Source organism: Penaeus chinensis, chromosome 20 (genome assembly GCF_019202785.1).
Source record: "Penaeus chinensis breed Huanghai No. 1 chromosome 20, ASM1920278v2, whole genome shotgun sequence".
NCBI lineage: Eukaryota > Metazoa > Arthropoda > Malacostraca > Decapoda > Penaeidae > Penaeus > Penaeus chinensis.
This window is the reverse complement of record NC_061838.1, coordinates 19,078,402-19,103,401: the sequence shown is the minus strand read 5'-3', so window position 1 is coordinate 19,103,401 and position 25,000 is coordinate 19,078,402. Positions and strand designations below refer to the sequence as shown.

Below are 25,000 nucleotides of genomic sequence, written 5' to 3'. Positions count from 1 at the left end.
AAGTACTTTACGCTATTCAAATAATGATAGAATATTTACAAAAACAAATTGGGGTTATTATCATTGTCACTGTCATTATTTTCTTATTGCTTTCTATCTTTACCTTGAGGTATATTCCTGGGGTCACCTCTTAGTCTCTCGTATACACACAGACATACACACAAACACACATATATATGTACATATATGCAAGTGTGTGTGTATGTTTGCGTATGTGCATATATATAGAGGTAGACATATAGAAATATATATATGTATGTATATATGTATGTATGTTTATATATGTGTGTGTATATACATGTATCTATTTATGTATATATATATATACATATGCATGTGTGTGTGTATGTGTGTGTGTGTGTTTGTATGTGTGTATATATGTATATATGTGTATATATGTATATATAAATGTATGGGAGAGAGAAAGATACACACACATATGTGTATATATGTATATATATAAATATATACATGCGTATGTATATATGTAGAGAGAGAGTGGGAGAGAGATACACATGAATATATATGTATATATATATATATATATAAATTGTATGTGTATATATACTTATATGTGTGAATGTATTATCACTATTAATATTATTATTATTATTACCATTATTTGTTATCATTATTATTACTGTTAGTATTACTGTTATTAATATTATCGTCATTACTATTATTAACATTATTATTTTATAATTCTATTTGTGGTCCGTCTGTCCGTCCGTCCGCCAATCCTTTTGTCCGTTCGTCCGTCCGTCCGTCCTACATTTTACGCCTGAAATCGTATTTCATGTGAGTGCTCACTTCAAGTCTCTCCATTTTGATATAAGGTGGGTATCTTATACCTGAAACCATATCACATGTGACTGGAATATGGTTATTTCATCTTGGTGTTAAATCGGGCGATACCTGACAACACAAATTTCAAAGAATGACATATACGTATCACGTTACGAATCCCGTTCTAACACTATTATTATCATTATGATTATCAAGGTTATTATTCTTATTATCTTTATTATTGTCTTTTTATTATAATTACTATTATTGAAATCATTATCATCACTACTATTATTATCATTGTTCGAGGCAAGTACACTGCACCGAAGTAGCTAGAACGGCAGTGTATGTACATTATTTATGTACGGTTGTCCGAGGGGGGATATTGCGAAGAAAGGTGTGAGAGGAAAGGGAAAGGAAGAGGGAGATGGAGAAAGGGAGGGGACTTAAAGAGAAAAAAAGAGATAGGAAGGGAAAACAGAGGAGAAAGGAGACGACTTAAATAGGAAATGGAAAAGGGAAAGGGAAGGGAAAGGAGGTTCAGAGAAAAAAGTGGAATGGGAGAGAGAGGGAAGGAGATAAGGGAACGAAAGAGGTGGGTAGTTTAAGGAGGAACAGGAAAGAAATGGGAGAGAAGGAGTGTATTTAAGGAAGATTTAGGAGTCACAAGGGGTGGCAGAGCAGGAAAGGGAAAGGTAGAGGGAAAGGAAAAGGCATAGGGGATGAGAGGAAACGAAAGATAGAAGGAGGAGAGTTTTCGTTAGAATTTCCACGGGTCCCGCTAAATGTTACCATTATTATCATTATTTCTACTATCATTATTATAATTATCAGTATAATTAATATCATTATTTTCATTGTCATCGATATCATTATAGTTATTATCATTAGTCTTATCTTTAAAATTACTGTTCTTATCATAATTGCTATCAAAGTTAATACTAACACTTTTAGCGTTAGCATCATAGTATTATTTCTATTATTAATATCATCGTTATGATTCTTATGATAATTATCATTATTAATATTATTGTTATTCTCCTTACTGTAACTGTTGTTATTATGATTATTAATATTGTTATCATTATTATTGTTATAATTAACGTTTTTATTATAAATGTTTTATTATAACTAATATTACTATCATTTTGGATATTGCTATCATTACCATTGCTATCATCCTTATAATAATTAACATCATTATCATTTGTCGTAGTAGTACTATCATCATTATTATCATCATTATTATTAGTAGTGGTAGTATTGCTGTTATCAATATTATCATCATTATCATTATTAGCATTAGCATTATTGTTGTAATTACTATTATCAATACTATTATTATAATTTTCTTTATCATTGTTATCTTCCTTATTATTGTTGTTATCATTTTAATATTTGTTGTTTAATTACTATCATAATTATTGTATTATTCTTGGTACTATCATCATTATTTACAACAATATTATGGTTAGCGTTATTACTGTCATTACTGTTATTATTATCATAATAATCATTATGTTATCATTATCATTACTATTATCATTATTGTTATTGTTATCGTAATTAGTATCAATATTATATAATCATTTTTAGTATTTTCATTATTTTTTACCATTTCTTTGCCATCATTATTATCATCATTGTTATCGTCAGTGTTTTCTTGCCTTTATGATCATTATTATCATTATTATCATCACTGTAATAATCATCGTTATGATTATCATTATCACTATTATTGTTCTTTTCATTAATATTCATATTATCATGATTATTATTCCCAATCTCATTATTATTACTATTAATGTTATCATTGTTTCCTTTGGTATCAACATCACTATCTTTACCATGGTCATGATCATTATCATTATCATCATTATCATAATCATTGTCATTGTCATTTTCATCATCATAATCACCATCCTTTTCACCATCTTCATCAGTATCATTGTGATCATTATCATTATTTTCATCATCATTATCATTAACATTATCAATACCATCTTAAACATCCTTATCAATTTGACTATTTTCAACAATATTATTGGTATTATTTCCCTATTCAATTTCTTAATGTTGTCTTACCCTTGGGTGCAAATGATTGTTGAAATAAGGAACATACATACTTATAGATTAATATAATGATACGTTACAAAAGGGAAGAATTAGCGAATAAATGGAATTAAATAATCATGGAAGACAAGGCGATGAAGTGATGTGTCAGCGACCCGTCAGGAAGGTCCTTGGCGCAGGGTTTGGGGAAGGCGCTGCTACAGAGGGGCAGGGGAGCCCGCCGCCCACGCGTTCTCTGGAACCAAAGGATAACACGTCATAATGAACGGATATGCCGTTGAATTATCTACCTTAGTATTGTTTATATTGTTAGGCCAGACATAAAGATAAAATATTAAAAGTGCATAAAGCTCACCTGGATACCCATAGCTGGCGTTGACATCGTATGCGGCCAGCGTCTGTTGCATCATGGATATGTTGCATCCTCTCATAGCCATCTCCATCTTTATGTTCTTAATTTCCTCTTCTGTTTTCTTAATACCAAGCCTCGTCTGCATTTCCTCCCGCTCATCCTTGTCCCTCTTCTTTTTCTGCTTTATCGCCAGCTGCCTGCGCTTCTCCAGCACGGGGTCGTCTTGTTTCGGCCAGTCATACATCTTGACTTTGCGTCGTCTGTCGCCGCCCGAGACGGAGGAGGACGGCGAGGGGGAGAGGCCGCCCCCCAGCGTCGGGGATTCCAAGTAGTCGTCTGCGCCAAAATCAAGTGCCTCCGACGCTCCGTACAGACTCGCCTCCTCGGCGACCGGCTGCCCGAACGGATAGGACTGGTCGTCATACGAGGCCGAATGGAGGCTTTGCGCGTTGTCCGCCGTGCCATGAGGCCACATCTCAGGCTCGTGGAGAGAGGCGTTATAGCCGGCGTCCTGCACGTAATACCCAGGAACAGAATAACCGTCCTGGCCAAAGCCACTGTAGTAGCCTCCTCCGTAAGCTGGGTCCATGCTTGCCAAAGCGAGAGGGCAGATACCACTTCTTTAGGCTGGTGTCCAATCTATCTGTGGTGCAAGTCACCCGAAAAGCCTCTTTTTAACGCACGGGGACGATTGTTTCTACGAAGCTGTCAATGTCGACGTTTGGTTTCCTCGACGCCGCCCCATCGCGTCAACAGTAAATCTTTGGGAACCACCGGTCTCGACAACGTTCCTTATCCTGTCCAGCAGCCATCCACCTGCTGCCGAAGTGTTTATTGAAACTACCACGTCCCTGTGCGTTTGTATTGATGTTTTCCTGACCATTTATATTCATAATACATGTGTAAATATGTGTTCAAAGGAAAATGAATACACTAATACGTATTTTCTATTTTAACAAGCCTTTCATACCATACGTATGAACGTGCCTCACAAAGTACTTTACGCTATTCAAATAATGATAGAATATTTACAAAAACAAATTGGAGTTATTATCATTGACACTGTCATTATTTTCTTATTGCTTTCTATTTTTACTTTGAGGTATATTCCTGGGGTCATCTCTTTGTCTCTCGTATACACACAGACATACACACAAACACACATATATATGTACATATATTCAAGTGTGTGTGTATGTTTGCGTATGTGCATATATATAGAGGTAGACATATAGAAATAGATATATGTATGTATATATGTATGTATGTTTATATATGTGTGTATATATACATGTATCTATTTATGTGTGTATATATATACATATAAATGCGTGTATATATGTGTATGTGTATATATGTATATATAAATGTATACATGTGTATGTACATATGTAGAGAGGGAGTGGGAGAGAGAAAGATACACACATATGTGTTTATATGTATATATATGTATACATGCGTATGTATGTATGTAGAGAGAGAGTGGGAGAGAGATACACATGGATGTGTGTGTGTATATATATATATATATGTACATATATATATATTGTATGTATATCTACTTATGTGTGTGAGTGTATTATCACTATTATTATTATCATTATTATTATTACCATTATTTGTTATCATTATTACCATTATTTGTTATCATTATTATTACTGTTAGTATTACTGTTATTAATATTATCATCATTACTATTATTAACATTATTATTTTTTAATGTTATTTGTGGTCCGTCTGTCCGTCCGTCCGTCAATCCTTCTGTCCGTTCGTCCGTCCGTCCGTCCTACATTTTACGCCTGAAATCATATTTCATGTGAGTGCTCATTTCAAGTCTCTCCATTTTGATATAAGGTGGGTATCTTATACCTGAAACCATATATCATGTGACTGAATTATGGTTATTTCATCTTGGTGTTAAATCGGGCGATACCTGACAACACAAATTTCAAAGAATGACATATACGTATCACGTTACGAATCCCGTTCTAACACTATTATTATCATTATGATTATCAATGTTATTATTCTTATTATCTTTATTATTGTCTTTTTATTATAATTACTATTATTGAAATCATTATCATCACTACTATTATTATCATTGTTCGAGGCAAGTACACTGTACCGAAGTAACTAGAACGGCAGTGTATGTACATTATTTATGTACGGTTGTCCGAGGGGGGATATTGAGAAGAAAGGTGTGAGAGGAAAGGGAAAGGAAGAGGGAGAGCGAGAAAGGGAGGGGACTTAGAGAGAAAAGAGAGATAGGAAGGGGGACAGAGGAGAAAGGAGACGACTTAAATAGAAAATGGAAAAGGGAAAGGGAAGGGAAAGGAGGTTCAGAGAAGAAAGGGAAATGGGAGAGAGAGGGAAGTGGATAAAGGAACGAAAGAGGTGGGTAGTTTAAGGAGGAACAGGAAAGAAATGGGAGAGAAGGAGTGTATTTAAGGAAGATTTAGGAGTCACAGGGGGTGGCAGAGCAGGAAAGGGAAAGGTAGAGGGAAAGGAAAAGGCATAGGGGATGAGAGGAAACGAAAGATAGAAGGAGGAGAGTTTTCGTTAGAATTCCCACGCGTCCCGCTAAATGTTACCATTATTATCATTATTTCTACTATCATTATTATAATTATCAGTATAATTAATATCATTATTTTCATTGTCATCGATATCATTATAGTTATTATCATTAGTCTTATCTTTAAAATTACTGTTCTTATCATAATTGCTATCAAAGTTAATACTAACACTTTTAGCGTTAGCATCATAGTATTATTTCTATTATTAATATCATCGTTATGATTGTTATGATAATTATCATTATTAGTATTATTGTTATTCTCCTTACTGTAACTGTTGTTATTATAATTATCAATATTGTTATAATTAACGTTTTTATTATAACTGTTTTATTATAACTAATATTACTATCATTTTGGATATTGCTATTATTACCATTGCTATCATCCTTATAATAATTAACATCATTATCATTTGTCGTAGTAGTACTATCATCATTATTATCATCATTATTATTAGTGGTAGTATTGCTGTTATCAATATTATCATCATTATCATTATTAGCATTAGCATTATTGTTGTAATTACTATTATCAATACTATTATTATAATTTTCTTTATCATTGTTATCTTCCTTATTATTGTTGTTATCATTTTAATATTTGTTGTTTAGTTACTATCATAATTATTGTATTATTCTTGGTACTATCATCATTATCATTATTAACACTATTATTATCAATACTATTACTATCATCATTATTTACAACAATATTATGGTTAGCGTTACTACTGTCATTACTGTTATTATTATCATAATAATCATTATGTTATCATTATCATTACTATTATCATTATTGTTATTGTTATCATTATTATTATCAATATTATATAATCATTTTTAGTATTTTCATTATTTTTTTACCATTTCTTTGCCATCATTATTATTATCATTGTTATCGTCATTGTTTTCTTGCCTTTATGATCATTATTATCATTATTATCATCACTGTAATAATCATCGTTATGATTATCATTATCACTATTATTGTTCTTTTCATTAATATTCATATTATCATGATTATTATTCCCAATCTCATTATTATTACTATTAATGTTATCATTGTTTCCTTTGGTATCAACATCACTATCTTTACCATGGTCATGATCATTATCATTATCATCATTATCATAATCATTGTCATTGTCATTTTCATCATCATAATCACCATCCTTTTCACCATCTTCATCAGTATCATTGTGATCATTATCATTATTTTCATCATCATTATCATTAACATTATCAATACCATCTTAAACATCCTTATCAATTTGACTATTTTCAACAATATTATTGGTATTATTTCCCTATTCAATTTCTTAATGTTGTCTTACCCTTGGGTGCAAATGATTGTTGAAATAAGGAACATACATACTTATAGATTAATATAATGATACGTTACAAAAGGGAAGAATTAGCGAATAAATGGAATTAAATAATCATGGAAGACAAGGCGATGAAGTGATGTGTCAGCGACCCGTCAGGAAGGTCCTTGGCGCAGGGTTTGGGGAAGGCGCTGCTACAGAAGGGCAGGGGAGCCCGCCGCCCACGCGTTCTCTGGAACCAAAGGATAACACGTCATAATGAACGGATATGCCGTTGAATTATCTACCTTAGTATTGTTTATATTGTTAGGCCAGACATAAAGATAAAATATTAAAAGTGCATAAAGCTCACCTGGATACCCATAGCTGGCGTTGACATCGTATGCGGCCAGCGTCTGTTGCATCATGGATATGTTGCATCCTCTCATAGCCATCTCCATCTTTATGTTCTTAATTTCCTCTTCTGTTTTCTTAATACCAAGCCTCGTCTGCATTTCCTCCCGCTCATCCTTGTCCCTCTTCTTTTTCTGCTTTATCGCCAGCTGCCTGCGCTTCTCCAGCACGGGGTCGTCTTGTTTCGGCCAGTCATACATCTTGACTTTGCGTCGTCTGTCGCCGCCCGAGACGGAGGAGGACGGCGAGGGGGAGAGGCCGCCCCCCAGCGTCGGGGATTCCAAGTAGTCGTCTGCGCCAAAATCAAGTGCCTCCGACGCTCCGTACAGACTCGCCTCCTCAGCGACCGGCTGCCCGAACGGATAGGACTGGTCGTCATACGAGGCCGAATGGAGGCTTTGCGCGTTGTCCGCCGTGCCATGAGGCCACATCTCAGGCTCGTGGAGAGAGGCGTTATAGCCGGCGTCCTGCACGTAATACCCAGGAACAGAATAACCGTCCTGGCCAAAGCCACTGTAGTAGCCTCCTCCGTAAGCTGGGTCCATGCTTGCCAAAGCGAGAGGGCAGATACCACTTCTTTAGGCTGGTGTCCAATCTATCTGTGGTGCAAGTCACCCGAAAAGCCTCTTTTTAACGCACGGGGACGATTGTTTCTACGAAGCTGTCAATGTCGACGTTTGGTTTCCTCGACGCCGCCCCATCGCGTCAACAGTAAATCTTTGGGAACCCTCGACAACGTTCCTTATCCTGTCCAGCAGCCATCCACCTGCTGCCGAAGTGTTTATTGAAACTACCACGTCCCGGTGCGTTTGTATTGATGTTTTCCTGACCATTTATATTCATAATACATGTGTAAATATGTGTTCAAAGGAAAATGAATACACTAATACGTATTTTCTATTTTAACAAGCCTTTCATACCATACGTATGAACGTGCCTCACAAAGTACTTTACGCTATTCAAATAATGATAGAATATTTACAAAAACAAATTGGAGTTATTATCATTGTCACTGTCATTATTTTCTTATTGCTTTCTATTTTTACTTTGAGGTATATTCCTGGGGTCATCTCTTTGTCTCTCGTATACACACAGACATACACACAAACACACATATATATGTACATATATTCAAGTGTGTGTGTATGTTTGCGTATGTGCATATATATAGAGGTAGACATATAGAAATAGATATATGTATGTATATATGTATGTATGTTTATATATGTGTGTATATATACATGTATCTATTTATGTGTGTATATATATACATATAAATGCGTGTATATATGTGTATGTGTATATATGTATATATAAATGTATACATGTGTATGTACATATGTAGAGAGGGAGTGGGAGAGAGAAAGATACACACATATGTGTTTATATGTATATATATGTATACAAGCGTATGTATGTATGTAGAGAGAGAGTGGGAGAGAGATACACATGGATGTGTGTGTGTATATATATATATATATATATGTACATATATATATATATTGTATGTATATCTACTTATGTGTGTGAGTGTATTATCACTATTATTATTATCATTATTATTATTACCATTATTTGTTATCATTATTACCATTATTTGTTATCATTATTACCATTAGTTGTTATCATTATTATTACTGTTAGTATTACTGTTATTAATATTATCATCATTACTATTATTAACATTATTATTTTATAATTCTATTTGTGGTCCGTCTGTCCGTCCGTCCGTCAATCCTTCTGTCCGTTCGTCCGTCCTACATTTTACGCCTGAAATCATATTTCATGTGAGTGCTCATTTCAAGTCTCTCCATTTTGATATAAGGTGGGTATCTTATACCTGAAACCATATATCATGTGACTGAATTATGGTTATTTCATCTTGGTGTTAAATCGGGCGATACCTGACAACACAAATTTCAAAGAATGACATATACGTATCACGTTACGAATCCTGTTTTAACACTATTATTATCATTATGATTGTCAATGTTATTATTCTTATTATTTTTATTATTGTCTTTTTATTATAATTACTATTATTGAAATCATTATCATCACTACTATTATTATCATTGTTCGAGGCAAGTACACTGCACCGAAGTAGCTAGAACGGCAGTGTAGGTACATTAATTATGCACGGCTGTCCGAGGAGGGATATTGCGAAGAAAGGTGTGAGAGGAAAGGGAGAGGAAGAGGGAGATGGAGAAAGGGAGGGGACTTAAAGAGAAAAAAAGAGATAGGAAGAGAAAACAGAGGAGAAAGGAGACGACTTAAATAGAAAATGGAAAAGGGAAAGGGAAGGGAAAGGAGGTTCAGAGAAAAAAGTGGAATGGGAGAGAGAGGGAAGGAGATAAGGGAACGAAAGAGGTGGGTACTTTAAGGAGGAACAGGAAAGAAATGGGAGAGAAGGAGTGTATTTAAGGAAGATTTAGGAGTCACAAGGGGTGGCAGAGCAGGAAAGGGAACGGTAGAGGGAAAGGAAAAGGCATAGGGGATGAGAGGAAACGAAAGATAGAAGGAGGAGAGTTTTCGTTAGAATTTCCACGGGTCCCGCTAAATGTTACCATTATTATCATTATTTCTACTATCATTATTATAATTATCAGTATAATTAATATCATTATTTTCATTGTCATCGATATCATTATAGTTATTATCATTAGTCTTATCTTTAAAATTACTGTTCTTATCATAATTGCTATCAAAGTTAATACTAGCACTTTTAGCGTTAGCATCATAGTATTATTTCTATTATTAATATCATCGTTATGATTGTTATGATAATTATCATTATTAATATTATTGTTATTCTCCTTACTGTAACTGTTGTTATTATAATTATCAATATTGTTATAATTAACGTTTTTATTATAACTGTTTTATTATAACTAATATTACTATCATTTTGGATATTGCTATTATTACCATTGCTATCATCCTTATAATAATTAACATCATTATCATTTGTCGTAGTAGTACTATCATCATTATTATCATCATTATTATTAGTAGTGGTAGTATTGCTGTTATCAATATTATCATCATTATCATTATTAGCATTAGCATTATTGTTGTAATTACTATTATCAATACTATTATTATAATTTTCTTTATCATTGTTATCTTCCTTATTATTGTTGTTATCATTTTAATATTTGTTGTTTAATTACTATCATAATTATTGTATTATTCTTGGTACTATCATCATTATCATTATTAACACTATTATTATTGCTATTATTATCAATACTATAACTATCATCATTATTTACAACAATATTATGGTTGGCGTTATTACTGTCATTACTGTTATTATTATCATAATAATCATTATGTTATCATTATCATTACTATTATCATTATTGTTATTGTTATCATTATTATTATCAATATTATATAATCATTTTTAGTATTTTCATTATTTTTTACCATTTCTTTGCCATCATTATTATCATCATTGTTATCGTCATTGTTTTCTTGCCTTTATGATCATTATTATCATTATTATCATCACTGTAATAATCATCGTTATGATTATCATTATCATTATTATTGTTCTTTTCATTAATATTTATATTATCATGATTATTATTCCCAATCTCATTATTATTACTATTAATGTTATCATTGTTTCCATTGGTATCAACATCTCTATCTTTACCATGGTCATGATCATTATCATTATCATCATTATCATTATAATTGTCATTGTCAGTTTCATCATCATAATCACCATCCTTTTCACCATCTTCATCAGTATCATTGTGATCATTATCATTATTTTCATCATCATTATCATTAACATTATCAATACCATCTTAAACATCCTTATCAATTTGACTATTTTCAACAATATTATTGGTATTATTTCCCTATTCAATTTCTTAATGTTGTCTTACCCTTGGGTGCAAATGATTGATGAAATAAGGAACATACATACTTATAGATTAATATAATGATACGTTACAAAAGGGAAGAATTAGCGAATAAATGGAATTAAATAATCATGGAAGACAAGGCGATGAAGTGATGTGTCAGCGACCCGTCAGGAAGGTCCTTGGCGCAGGGTTTGGGAAAGGCGCTGCTACAGAGGGGCAGGGGAGCCCGCCGCCCACGCGTTCTCTGGAACCAAAGGATAACACGTCATAATGAACGGATATGCCGTTGAATTATCTACATTAGTATTGTTTATATTGTTAGGCCAGACATAAAGATAAAATATTAAAAGTGCATAAAGCTCACCTGGATACCCATAGCTGGCGTTGACATCGTATGCGGCCAGCGTCTGTTGCATCATGGATATGTTGCATCCTCTCATAGCCATCTCCACCTTTATGTTCTTAATTTCCTCTTCTGTTTTCTTAATACCAAGCCTCGTCTGCATTTCCTCCCGCTCATCCTTGTCCCTCTTCTTTTTCTGCTTTATCGCCAGCTGCCTGCGCTTCTCCAGCACGGGGTCGTCTTGTTTCGGCCAGTCATACATCTTGACTTTGCGTCGTCTGTCGCCGCCCGAGACGGAGGAGGACGGCGAGGGGGAGAGGCCGCCCCCCAGCGTCGGGGATTCCAAGTAGTCGTCTGCGCCAAAATCAAGTGCCTCCGACGCTCCGTACAGACTCGCCTCCTCAGCGGCCGGCTGCCCGAACGGATAGGACTGGTCGTCATACGAGGCCGAATGGAGGCTTTGCGCGTTGTCCGCCGTGCCATGAGGCCACATCTCAGGCTCGTGGAGAGAGGCGTTATAGCCGGCGTCCTGCACGTAATACCCAGGAACAGAATAACCGTCCTGGCCAAAGCCACTGTAGTAGCCTCCTCCGTAAGCTGGGTCCATGCTTGCCAAAGCGAGAGGGCAGATACCACTTCTTTAGGCTGGTGTCCAATCTATCTGTGGTGCAAGTCACCCGAAAAGCCTCTTTTTAACGCACGGGGACGATTGTTTCTACGAAGCTGTCAATGTCGACGTTTGGTTTCCTCGACGCCGCCCCATCGCGTCAACAGTAAATCTTTGGGAACCACCGGTCTCGACAACGTTCCTTATCCTGTCCAGCAGCCATCCACCTGCTGCCGAAGTGTTTATTGAAACTACCACGTCCCTGTGCGTTTGTATTGATGTTTTCCTGACCATTTATATTCATAATACATGTGTAAATATGTGTTCAAAGGAAAATGAATACACTAATACGTATTTTCTATTTTAACAAGCCTTTCATACCATACGTATGAACGTGCCTCACAAAGTACTTTACGCTATTCAAATAATGATAGAATATTTACAAAAACAAATTGGAGTTATTATCATTGTCACTGTCATTATTTTCTTATTGCTTTCTATTTTTACTTTGAGGTATATTCCTGGGGTCATCTCTTTGTCTCTCGTATACACACAGACATACACACAAACACACATATATATGTACATATATTCAAGTGTGTGTGTATGTTTGCGTATGTGCATATATATAGAGGTAGACATATAGAAATAGATATATGTATGTATATATGTATGTATGTTTATATATGTGTGTATATATACATGTATCTATTTATGTGTGTATATATATACATATAAATGCGTGTATATATGTGTATGTGTATATATGTATATATAAATGTATACATGTGTATGTACATATGTAGAGAGGGAGTGGGAGAGAGAAAGATACACACATATGTGTTTATATGTATATATATGTATACAAGCGTATGTATGTATGTAGAGAGAGAGTGGGAGAGAGATACACATGGATGTGTGTGTGTATATATATATATATATGTACATATATATATATTGTATGTATATCTACTTATGTGTGTGAGTGTATTATCACTATTATTATTATCATTATTATTATTACCATTATTTGTTATCATTATTACCATTATTTGTTATCATTATTATTACTGTTAGTATTACTGTTATTAATATTATCATCATTACTATTATTAACATTATTATTTTATAATTCTATTTGTGGTCCGTCTGTCCGTCCGTCCGTCAATCCTTCTGTCCGTTCGTCCGTCCGTCCGTCCTACATTTTACGCCTGAAATCGTATTTCATGTGAGTGCTCATTTCAAGTCTCTCCATTTTGATATAAGGTGGGTATCTTATACCTGAAACCATATATCATGTGACTGAATTATGGTTATTTCATCTTGGTGTTAAATCGGGCGATACCTGACAACACAAATTTCAAAGAATGACATATACGTATCACGTTACGAATCCTGTTCTAACACTATTATTATCATTATGATTATCAATGTTATTATTCTTATTATCTTTATTATTGTCTTTTTATTATAATTACTATTATTGAAATCATTATCATCACTACTATTATTATCATTGTTCGAGGCAAGCACACTGCACCGAAGTAGCTAGAACGGCAGTGTATGTACATTATTTATGTACGGTTGTCCGAGGGGGGATATTGCGAAGAAAGGTGTGAGAGGAAAGGGAAAGGAAGAGGGAGAGCGAGAAAGGGAGGGGACTTAAAGAGAAAAAAAGAGATAGGAAGGGAAAACAGAGGAGAAAGGAGACGACTTAAATAGGAAATGGAAAAGGGAAAGGGAAGGGAAAGGAGGTTCAGAGAAGAAAGGGAAATGGGAGAGAGAGGGAAGTGGATAAGGGAACGAAAGAGATGGGTAGTTTAAGGAGGAAGAGGAGAGAAATGGGAGAGGAGGAGAGTATTTAAGGAAGATTTAGGAGTCACAGGGGGTGGCAGAGCAGGAAAGGGAACGGTAGAGGGAAAGGAAAAGGCATAGGGGATGAGAGGAAACGAAAGATAGAAGGAGGAGAGTTTTCGTTAGAATTCCCACGGGTCCCGCTAAATGTTACCACTATTATCATTATTTCTACTATCATTATTATAATTATCAGTATAATTAATATCAATTTTTCATTGTCATCGATATCATTATAGTTATTATCATTAGTCTTATCTTTAAAATTACTGTTCTTATCATAATTGCTATCAAAGTTAATACTAGCACTTTTAGCGTTAGCATCATAGTATTATTTCTATTATTAATATCATCGTTATGATTCTTATGATAATTATCATTATTAATATTATTGTTATTCTCCTTACTGTAACTGTTGTTATTATGATTATTAATATTGTTATCATTATTATTGTTATAATTAACGTTTTTATTATAAATGTTTTATTATAACTAATATTACTATCATTTTGGATATTACTATCATTACCATTGCTATCATCCTTATAATAATTAACATCATTATCATTTGTCGTAGTAGTACTATCATCATTATTATCATCATTATTATTAGTAGTAGTAGTATTGCTGTTATCAATATTATCATCATTATCATTATTAGCATTAGCATTATTGTTGTAATTACTATGATCAATACTATTATTATAATTTTCTTTATCATTGTTATCTTCTTTATTATTGTTATCATTATCATTTTAATATCATTTGTTGTTTAATTCCTATCATAATTATTGTATTATTATTGGTACTATCATCATTATCATTATTAACACTATTATTATTGCCATTATTATCAATACTATTACTATCATCATTATTTACAACAATATTATGGTTAGCGTTATTACTGTCATTACTGTTGTTATTATCATTATAATCATTATGTTATCATTATCATTACTATTATCATTATTGTTATTGTTATCATTATTATTATCAATATTATATAATCATTTTTAGTATTTTCATTATTTTTTACCATTTCTTTGCCATCATTATTATCATAATTGTTATCGTCATTGTTTTCTTGCCTTTATGATCATTATTATCATTATTATCATCACTGTAATAATCATCGTTATGATTATAATTATCACTATTATTGTTCTTTTCATTAATATTCATATTATCATGATTATTATTCCCAATCTCATTATTATTACTATTAATGTTATCATTGTTTCCATTGGTATCAACATCACTATCTTTACCATGGTCATGATCATTATCATTATCATCATTATCATAATCATTGTCATTGTCATTTTCATCATCATAATCACCATCATTTTCACCATCTTCATCAGTATCATTGTGATCATTATCATCATTTTCATCATCATTATCATTAACATTATCAATACCATCTTAAACATCTTTATCAATTTTACTATTTTCAACAATATTATTGGCTTTATTTCCCTATTCAATTTGTTAATGTTGTCTTACCCTTGGGTGCAAATGATTGATGAAATAAGGAACATACATACTTATAGATTAATATAATGATACGTTACAAAAGGGAAGAATTAGCGAATAAATGAAATTAAATAATCATGGAAGACAAGGCGATGAAGTGATGTGTCAGCGACCCGTCAGGAAGGTCCTTGGCGCAGGGTTTGGGAAAGGCGCTGCTACAGAGGGGCAGGGGAGCCCGCCGCCCACGCGTTCTCTGGAACCAAAGGATAACACGTCATAATGAACGGATATGCCGTTGAATTATCTACCTTAGTATTGTTTATATTGTTAGGCCAGACATAAAGATAAAATATTAAAAGTGCATAAAGCTCACCTGGATACCCATAGCTGGCGTTGACATCGTATGCGGCCAGCGTCTGTTGCATCATGGATATGTTGCATCCTCTCATAGCCATCTCCACCTTTATGTTCTTAATTTCCTCTTCTGTTTTCTTAATACCAAGCCTCGTCTGCATTTCCTCCCGCTCATCCTTGTCCCTCTTCTTTTTCTGCTTTATCGCCAGCTGCCTGCGCTTCTCCAGCACGGGGTCGTCTTGTTTCGGCCAGTCATACATCTTGACTTTGCGTCGTCTGTCGCCGCCCGAGACGGAGGAGGACGGCGAGGGGGAGAGGCCGCCCCCCAGCGTCGGGGATTCCAAGTAGTCGTCTGCGCCAAAATCAAGTGCCTCCGACGCTCCGTACAGACTCGCCTCCTCAGCGACCGGCTGCCCGAACGGATAGGACTGGTCGTCATACGAGGCCGAATGGAGGCTTTGCGCGTTGTCCGCCGTGCCATGAGGCCACATCTCAGGCTCGTGGAGAGAGGCGTTATAGCCGGCGTCCTGCACGTAATACCCAGGAACAGAATAACCGTCCTGGCCAAAGCCACTGTAGTAGCCTCCTCCGTAAGCTGGGTCCATGCTTGCCAAAGCGAGAGGGCAGATACCACTTCTTTAGGCTGGTGTCCAATCTATCTGTGGTGCAAGTCACCCGAAAAGCCTCTTTTTAACGCACGGGGACGATTGTTTCTACGAAGCTGTCAATGTCGACGTTTGGTTTCCTCGACGCCGCCCCATCGCGTCAACAGTAAATCTTTGGGAACCACCGGTCTCGACAACGTTCCTTATCCTGTCCAGCAGCCATCCACCTGCTGCCGAAGTGTTTATTGAAACTACCACGTCCCGGTGCGTTTGTATTGATGTTTTCCTGACCATTTATATTCATAATACATGTGTAAATATGTGTTCAAAGGAAAATGAATACACTAATACGTATTTTCTATTTTAACAAGCCTTTCATACCATACGTATGAACGTGCCTCACAAAGTACTTTACGCTATTCAAATAATGATAGAATATTTACAAAAACAAATTGGAGTTATTATCATTGTCACTGTCATTATTTTCTTATTGCTTTCTATTTTTACTTTGAGGTATATTCCTGGGGTCATCTCTTTGTCTCTCGTATACACACAGACATACACACAAACACACATATATATGTACATATATTCAAGTGTGTGTGTATGTTTGCGTATGTGCATATATATAGAGGTAGACATATAGAAATAGATATATGTATGTATATATGTATGTATGTTTATATGTGTGTATATATACATGTATCTATTTATGTGTGTATATATATACATATAAATGCGTGTATATATGTGTATGTGTATATATGTATATATAAATGTATACATGTGTATGTACATATGTAGAGAGGGAGTGGGAGAGAGAAAGATACACACATATGTGTTTATATGTATATATATGTATACATGCGTATGTATGTATGTAGAGAGAGAGTGGGAGAGAGATACACATGGATGTGTGTGTGTATATATATATATATATGTACATATATATATATTGTATGTATATCTACTTATGTGTGTGAGTGTATTATCACTATTATTATTATCATTATTATTATTACCATTATTTGTTATCATTATTACCATTATTTGTTATCATTATTATTACTGTTAGTATTACTGTTATTAATATTATCATCATTACTATTATTAACATTATTATTTTATAATTCTATTTGTGGTCCGTCTGTCCGTCCGTCCGTCAATCCTTCTGTCCGTTCGTCCGTCCGTCCGTCCTACATTTTACGCCTGAAATCATATTTCATGTGAGTGCTCATTTCAAGTCTCTCCATTTTGATATAAGGTGGGTATCTTATACCTGAAACCATATATCATGTGACTGAATTATGGTTATTTCATCTTGGTGTTAAATCGGGCGATACCTGGCAACACAAATTTCAAAGAATGACATATACGTATCACGTTACGGATCCTGTTCTAACACTATTATTATCATTATGATTATCAATGTTATTATTCTTATTATTTTTATTATTGTCTTTTTATTATAATAACTATTATTCATATCATTATCATCACTACTATTATTATCATTGTTCGAGGCAAGTACACTGCACCGAAGTAGCTAGAACGGCAGTGTATGTACATAGATTATGTACGGCTGTCCGAGGGGGGATATTGAGAAGAAAGGTGTGAGAGGAAAGGGAAAGGAAGAGGGAGAGCGAGAAAGGGAGGGGACTTAGAGAGAAAAAAGAGATAGGAAGGGGGACAGAGGAGAAAGGAGACGACTTAAATAGGAAATGGAAAAGGGAAAGGGAAGGGAAAGGAGGTTCAGAGAAGAAAGGGAAATGGGAGAGAGAGGGAAGTGGATAAGGGAACGAAAGAGATGGGTAGTTTAAGGAGGAAGAGGAGAGAAATGGGAGAGGAGGAGAGTATTTAAGGAAGATTTAGGAGTCACAGGGGGTGGCAGAGCAGGAAAGGGAACGGTAGAGGGAAAGGAAAAGGCATAGGGGATGAGAGGAAACGAAAGATAGAAGGAGGAGAGTTTTCGTTAGAATTTCCACGGGTCCCGCTAAATGTTACCATTATTATCATTATTTCTACTATCATTATTATAATTATCAGTATAATTAATATCATTATTTTCATTGTCATCGATATCATTATAGTTATTATCATTAGTCTTATCTTTAAAATTACTGTTCTTATCATAATTGCTATCAAAGTTAATACTAGCACTTTTAGCGTTAGCATCATAGTATTATTTCTATTATTAATATCATCGTTATGATTGTTATGATAATTATCATTATTAATATTATTGTTATTCTCCTTACTGTAACTGTTGTTATTATAATTATCAATATTGTTATAATTAACGTTTTTATTATAACTGTTTTATTATAACTAATATTACTATCATTTTGGATATTGCTATCATTACCATTGCTATCATCCTTATAATAATTAACATCATTATCATTTGTCGTAGTAGTACTATCATCATTATTATCATCATTATTATTAGTAGTGGTAGTATTGCTGTTATCAATATTATCATCATTATCATTATTAGCATTAGCATTATTGTTGTAATTACTATTATCAATACTATTATTATAATTTTCTTTATCATTGTTATCTTCCTTATTATTGTTGTTATCATTTTAATATTTGTTGTTTAATTACTATCATAATTATTGTATTATTATTGGTACTATCATCATTATCATTATTAACACTATTATTATTGCTATTATTATCAATACTATAACTATCATCATTATTTACAACAATATTATGGTTGGCGTTATTACTGTCATTACTGTTATTATTATCATAATAATCATTATGTTATCATTATCATTACTATTATCATTATTGTTATTGTTATCGTAATTATTATCAATATTATATAATCATTTTTAGTATTTTCATTATTTTTTACCATTTCTTTGCCATCATTATTATTATCATTGTTATCATCATTGTTTTCTTGTTGTCTTTATGATCATTATTATCATTATTATCATCATTGTAATAATCATCGTTATGATTATCATTATCATTATTATTGTTCTTTTCATTAATATTCATATTATCATGATTATTATTCCCAATCTCATTATTATTACTATTAATGTTATCATTGTTTCCATTGGTATCAACATCACTATCTTTACCATGGTCATTATCATCATTATCATTATCATTGTCATTGTCAGTTTCATCATCATAATCACCATCATTTTCACCATCTTCATCAGTATCATTGTGATCATTATCATCATTTTCATCATCATTATCATTAACAACATTATCAATATCATCTTAAACATCCTTATCAATTTGACTATTTTCAACAATATTATTGGTATTATTTCCCTATTCAATTTCTTAATGTTGTCTTACCCTTGGGTGCAAATGATTGTTGAAATAAGGAACATACATACTTATAGATTAATATAATGATACGTTACAAAAGGGAAGAATTAGCGAATAAATGAAATTAAATAATCATGGAAGACAAGGCGATGAAGTGATGTGTCAGCGACCCGTCAGGAAGGTCCTTGGCGCAGGGTTTGGGAAAGGCGCTGCTACAGAGGGGCAGGGGAGCCCGCCGCCCACGCGTTCTCTGGAACCAAAGGATAACACGTCATAATGAACGGATATGCCGTTGAATTATCTACCTTAGTATTGTTTATATTGTTAGGCCAGACATAAAGATAAAATATTAAAAGTGCATAAAGCTCACCTGGATACCCATAGCTGGCGTTGACATCGTATGCGGCCAGCGTCTGTTGCATCATGGATATGTTGCATCCTCTCATAGCCATCTCCATCTTTATGTTCTTAATTTCCTCTTCTGTTTTCTTAATACCAAGCCTCGTCTGCATTTCCTCCCGCTCATCCTTGTCCCTCTTCTTTTTCTGCTTTATCGCCAGCTGCCTGCGCTTCTCCAGCACGGGGTCGTCTTGTTTCGGCCAGTCATACATCTTGACTTTGCGTCGTCTGTCGCCGCCCAAGACGGAGGAGGACGGCGAGGGGGAGAGGCCGCCCCCCAGCGTCGGGGATTCCAAGTAGTCGTCTGCGCCAAAATCAAGTGCCTCCGACGCTCCGTACAGACTCGCCTCCTCAGCGACCGGCTGCCCGAACGGATAGGACTGGTCGTCATACGAGGCCGAATGGAGGCTTTGCGCGTTGTCCGCCGTGCCATGAGGCCACATCTCAGGCTCGTGGAGAGAGGCGTTATAGCCGGCGTCCTGCACGTAATACCCAGGAACAGAATAACCGTCCTGGCCAAAGCCACTGTAGTAGCCTCCTCCGTAAGCTGGGTCCATGCTTGCCAAAGCGAGAGGGCAGATACCACTTCTTTAGGCTGGTGTCCAATCTATCTGTGGTGCAAGTCACCCGAAAAGCCTCTTTTTAACGCACGGGGACGATTGTTTCTACGAAGCTGTCAATGTCGACGTTTGGTTTCCTCGACGCCGCCCCATCGCGTCAACAGTAAATCTTTGGGAACCACCGGTCTCGACAACGTTCCTTATCCTGTCCAGCAGCCATCCACCTGCTGCCGAAGTGTTTATTGAAACTACCACGTCCCGGTGCGTTTGTATTGATGTTTTCCTGACCATTTATATTCATAATACATGTGTAAATATGTGTTCAAAGGAAAATGAATACACTAATACGTATTTTCTATTTTAACAAGCCTTTCATACCATACGTATGAACGTGCCTCACAAAGTACTTTACGCTATTCAAATAATGATAGAATATTTACAAAAACAAATTGGAGTTATTATCATTGTCACTGTCATTATTTTCTTATTGCTTTCTATTTTTACTTTGAGGTATATTCCTGGGGTCATCTCTTTGTCTCTCGTATACACACAGACATACACACAAACACACATATATATGTACATATATTCAAGTGTGTGTGTATGTTTGCGTATGTGCATATATATAGAGGTAGACATATAGAAATAGATATATGTATGTATATATGTATGTATGTTTATATATGTGTGTATATATACATGTATCTATTTATGTGTGTATATATATACATATAAATGCGTGTATATATGTGTATGTGTATATATGTATATATAAATGTATACATGTGTATGTACATATGTAGAGAGGGAGTGGGAGAGAGAAAGATACACACATATGTGTTTATATGTATATATATGTATACATGCGTATGTATGTATGTAGAGAGAGAGTGGGAGAGAGATACACTTGGATGTGTGTGTGTATATATATATATGTACATATATATATATATTGTATGTATATCTACTTATGTGTGTGAGTGTATTAGCACTATTATTATTATCATTATTATTATTACCATTATTTGTTATCATTATTACCATTATTTGTTATCATTATTATTACTGTTAGTATTACTGTTATTAATATTATCATCATTACTATTATTAACATTATTATTTTATAATGCTATTTGTGGTCCGTCTGTCCGTCCGTCCGTCAATCCTTCTGTCCGTTCGTCCGTCCGTCCGTCCTACATTTTACGCCTGAAATCATATTTCATGTGAGTGCTCATTTCAAGTCTCTCCATTTTGATATAAGGTGGGTATCTTATACCTGAAACCATATATCATGTGACTGAATTATGGTTATTTCATCTTGGTGTTAAATCGGGCGATACCTGACAACACAAATTTCAAAGAATGACATATACGTATCACGTTACGAATCCTGTTCTAACACTATTATTATCATTATGATTATCAATGTTATTATTCTTATTATTTTTATTATTGTCTTTTTATTATAATAACTATTATTCATATTATCATCACTATTATTATTATTATCATTGTTTGCGGCAAGTACACTGTACCGAAGTAACTAGAACGGCAGCGTATGTACATTATTTATGTACGGTTGTCCGAGGGGGGATATTGAGAAGAAAGGTGTGAGAGGAAAGGGAAAGGAAGAGGGAGATGGAGAAAGGGAGGGGACTTAAAGAGAAAAAAAGAGATAGGAAGAGGAAACAGAGGAGAAAGGAGACGACTTAAATAGGAAATGGAAAAGGGAAAGGGAAGGGAAAGGAGGTTCAGAGAAAAAAAGTGGAATGGGAGAGAGAGGGAAGGAGATAAGGGAACGAAAGAGATGGGTAGTTTAAGGAGGAAGAGGAGAGAAATGGGAGAGGAGGAGTGTATTTAAGGAAGATTTAGGAGTCACGGGGGGTGCAGAGCGGGAAAGGGAAGGCGGAGGGAGACGGAAAGGGAGAGAGGAGACGATGCAAAGAGGGAGGAGGCTTTTCCGTAGAATTTCCACGAGTCACGCTGATTGTTATAGTCATCATTTCATATATCATTATTATTATCATTATAATTGATATACTTATCCTCATTACTATCATTACTATTTTTATTGTTATTTATTATCATCATTATCATTATCTTTCTTAATGCTGTTGTTGTCATCAAAACAGCTGTCTATGTTTTCTTTATCACTTTTTCCTTTATAGTATCATTTCTATTATCATCATTATTATGATTCTTATGATTACTATCATCATTATTACTATTCTCCTTGGTGTAATTTTTATGATTATCCTTATTATTATCATCAATATTAGCATTATAAGTATCATTGTTATCATATATTTTGCTACTAGTGTTAATATCATTATTACTATTATCGTTATTGTTAACATTATGATTCTCATTGTAAATATAATTTTTGTTATTGATATTATTATCCTTGTTACGATCATTATCATTGTTATTACCCTTATGATAATTAACATTATTATCATTATTAGTAGTAGTATTATTGTTATTATCATATTTTTTATTAATAGTAGTAGTAGTATTATCAATATTATATTATCAATATTGTCATTATTACCACTAGCATTATTATTGTAATGACAATTATCAATTCCTTTATTATAATTGTTATATTTATCATTATCTTCATAAGCATTATTATTATCATCATTATTGTTACTATTATCATTATTATCATTATTTGCGTTGTCTTGATTACTATTATACTTATTGTATCGTTATTAGTATAATTAGTATCATTATCAATATTGTAATAATTATCATTATCGTTATTATTACTTTGATTATTATCATCATTATTGACAATATTATGGTAAGCATCATTACTGTCATGTTTGTTCTTATATATCATTATTATAATTAATATCATATAATCAGTTTTAGCATTTTCATTATTATTGTAATTTCTTTGCTAGCATTACTGTTATCATTATTTTCTTGTTTTCCTTATCATTATTATTGTATAACTGTAATTATCATTATTTTCATTAGTATAACTATTATCATGATTATTATCATTCACATTATTTTTGCTATTGTTATAATTATTGTCACCATCAGCATCATCATCAATATCTTTATCAGGATCATTATCATTGTTATCATTATCAATTTCATTATTTGGTTTAATTTCTCTCTTCAATCTGTTAATGTGGTCTTACCCTTGGGTGCAAATGATTGATGAAATAATGAAACATACATACTAATAGATTAATATAATGATACGTTACAAAAGGGAAGAATAAGCGAATAAATGGAATTAAATAATCATGGAAGACAAGGCGATGAAGTGACGTGTCAGACCCGTCAGGAAGGTCCTTGGCGCAGGGTTTGGGGAAGGCGCTGCTACAGAGGGGCAGGGGAGCCCGCCGCCCACGCGTTCTCTGGAACCAAAGGATAACACGTCATAATGAATGGATATGCCGTTGAATTATCTAGCTTAGTATTATTTATAATGCGAGGTCAGACATAAAGATAAAATATGAAAAATGCTTAAAGCTCACCTGGGTACCCATAGCTGGCGTTGACATCGTATGCGGCCAGCGTCTGTTGCATCATGGAAATGTTGCATCCTCTCATAGCCATCTCCATCTTTATGTTCTTAATTTCCTCTTCTGTTTTCTTAATACCAAGCCTCGTCTGCATTTCCTCCCGTTCATCCTTGTCCCTCTTCTTTTTCTGCTTTATCGCCAGCTGCCTGCGCTTCTCCAGCACGGGGTCGTCTTGTTTCGGCCAGTCATACATCTTGACTTTGCGTCGTCTGTCGCCGCCCGAGACGGAGGAGGACGGCGAGGGGGAGAGGCCGCCCCCCAGCGTCGGGGATTCCAAGTAGTCGTCTGCGCCAAAATCGAGTGCCTCCGACGCCCGGTACAGACTCGCCTCCTCAGCGGCCGGCTGCCCGAACGGATAGGACTGGTCGTCATACGAGGCCGAATGGAGGCTTTGCGCGTTGTCCGCCGTGCTATGAGGCCACATCTCAGGCTCGTGGAGAGAGGCGTTATAGCCGGCGTCCTGCACGTAATACTCAGGCACAGAATAACCGTCCTGGCCAAAGCCACTGTAGTAGCCTCCTTCGTAAGCTGGGTTCATGCTTGACAAACGCGAGAG

The 25,000-nt window shown here is 34.6% G+C and overlaps 6 protein-coding genes across 6 annotated transcripts in view; all 6 read right to left on the bottom strand.

Annotated features, from left to right (window-relative positions):
* Window positions 1–2,909: 2,909 nt before the first annotated feature.
* Window positions 2,910–3,871, bottom strand: LOC125036201. Its single transcript, XM_047628659.1, has 2 exons — window positions 3,215–3,871; window positions 2,910–3,094 (listed from the first exon to the last, which is right to left on the bottom strand). Exons 1-2 carry the CDS (start codon window positions 3,798–3,800, stop codon window positions 3,057–3,059), a joined length of 624 nt encoding a protein of 207 aa, XP_047484615.1. The 5' UTR covers window positions 3,801–3,871; the 3' UTR covers window positions 2,910–3,056.
* Window positions 3,872–7,165: 3,294 nt separating this feature from the next.
* On the bottom strand, window positions 7,166–8,126 carry LOC125036200. The gene is made up of 2 exons (XM_047628658.1): window positions 7,471–8,126; window positions 7,166–7,350 (listed from the first exon to the last, which is right to left on the bottom strand). The coding sequence occupies exons 1-2, from the start codon at window positions 8,054–8,056 to the stop codon at window positions 7,313–7,315; spliced, it is 624 nt and encodes a 207-aa protein (XP_047484614.1). The 5' UTR covers window positions 8,057–8,126; the 3' UTR covers window positions 7,166–7,312.
* Window positions 8,127–11,451: 3,325 nt separating this feature from the next.
* LOC125036221 lies at window positions 11,452–12,439 on the bottom strand. The gene is made up of 2 exons (XM_047628689.1): window positions 11,757–12,439; window positions 11,452–11,636 (listed from the first exon to the last, which is right to left on the bottom strand). Exons 1-2 carry the CDS (start codon window positions 12,340–12,342, stop codon window positions 11,599–11,601), a joined length of 624 nt encoding a protein of 207 aa, XP_047484645.1. The 5' UTR covers window positions 12,343–12,439; the 3' UTR covers window positions 11,452–11,598.
* Window positions 12,440–15,743: 3,304 nt separating this feature from the next.
* Window positions 15,744–16,712, bottom strand: LOC125036205. Its single transcript, XM_047628663.1, has 2 exons — window positions 16,049–16,712; window positions 15,744–15,928 (listed from the first exon to the last, which is right to left on the bottom strand). The coding sequence occupies exons 1-2, from the start codon at window positions 16,632–16,634 to the stop codon at window positions 15,891–15,893; spliced, it is 624 nt and encodes a 207-aa protein (XP_047484619.1). The 5' UTR covers window positions 16,635–16,712; the 3' UTR covers window positions 15,744–15,890.
* Window positions 16,713–20,005: 3,293 nt separating this feature from the next.
* Window positions 20,006–20,973, bottom strand: LOC125036213. Its single transcript, XM_047628675.1, has 2 exons — window positions 20,311–20,973; window positions 20,006–20,190 (listed from the first exon to the last, which is right to left on the bottom strand). Exons 1-2 carry the CDS (start codon window positions 20,894–20,896, stop codon window positions 20,153–20,155), a joined length of 624 nt encoding a protein of 207 aa, XP_047484631.1. The 5' UTR covers window positions 20,897–20,973; the 3' UTR covers window positions 20,006–20,152.
* Window positions 20,974–24,093: 3,120 nt separating this feature from the next.
* LOC125036202 overlaps window positions 24,094–25,000 on the bottom strand; it is a 975-nt gene continuing 68 nt past the window's right edge. Inside the window, exons 1-2 of the mRNA XM_047628660.1 lie at window positions 24,397–25,000; window positions 24,094–24,276 (exon numbers count right to left, since the gene is read on the bottom strand). The exon at window positions 24,397–25,000 is cut by the window's right edge and continues 68 nt beyond it. Of these exons, the coding sequence (XP_047484616.1) occupies window positions 24,239–24,276; window positions 24,397–24,982 (624 nt within the window). The 5' untranslated portion in view covers window positions 24,983–25,000 and the 3' untranslated portion in view covers window positions 24,094–24,238. The remainder of the gene's footprint in view (window positions 24,277–24,396) is intronic.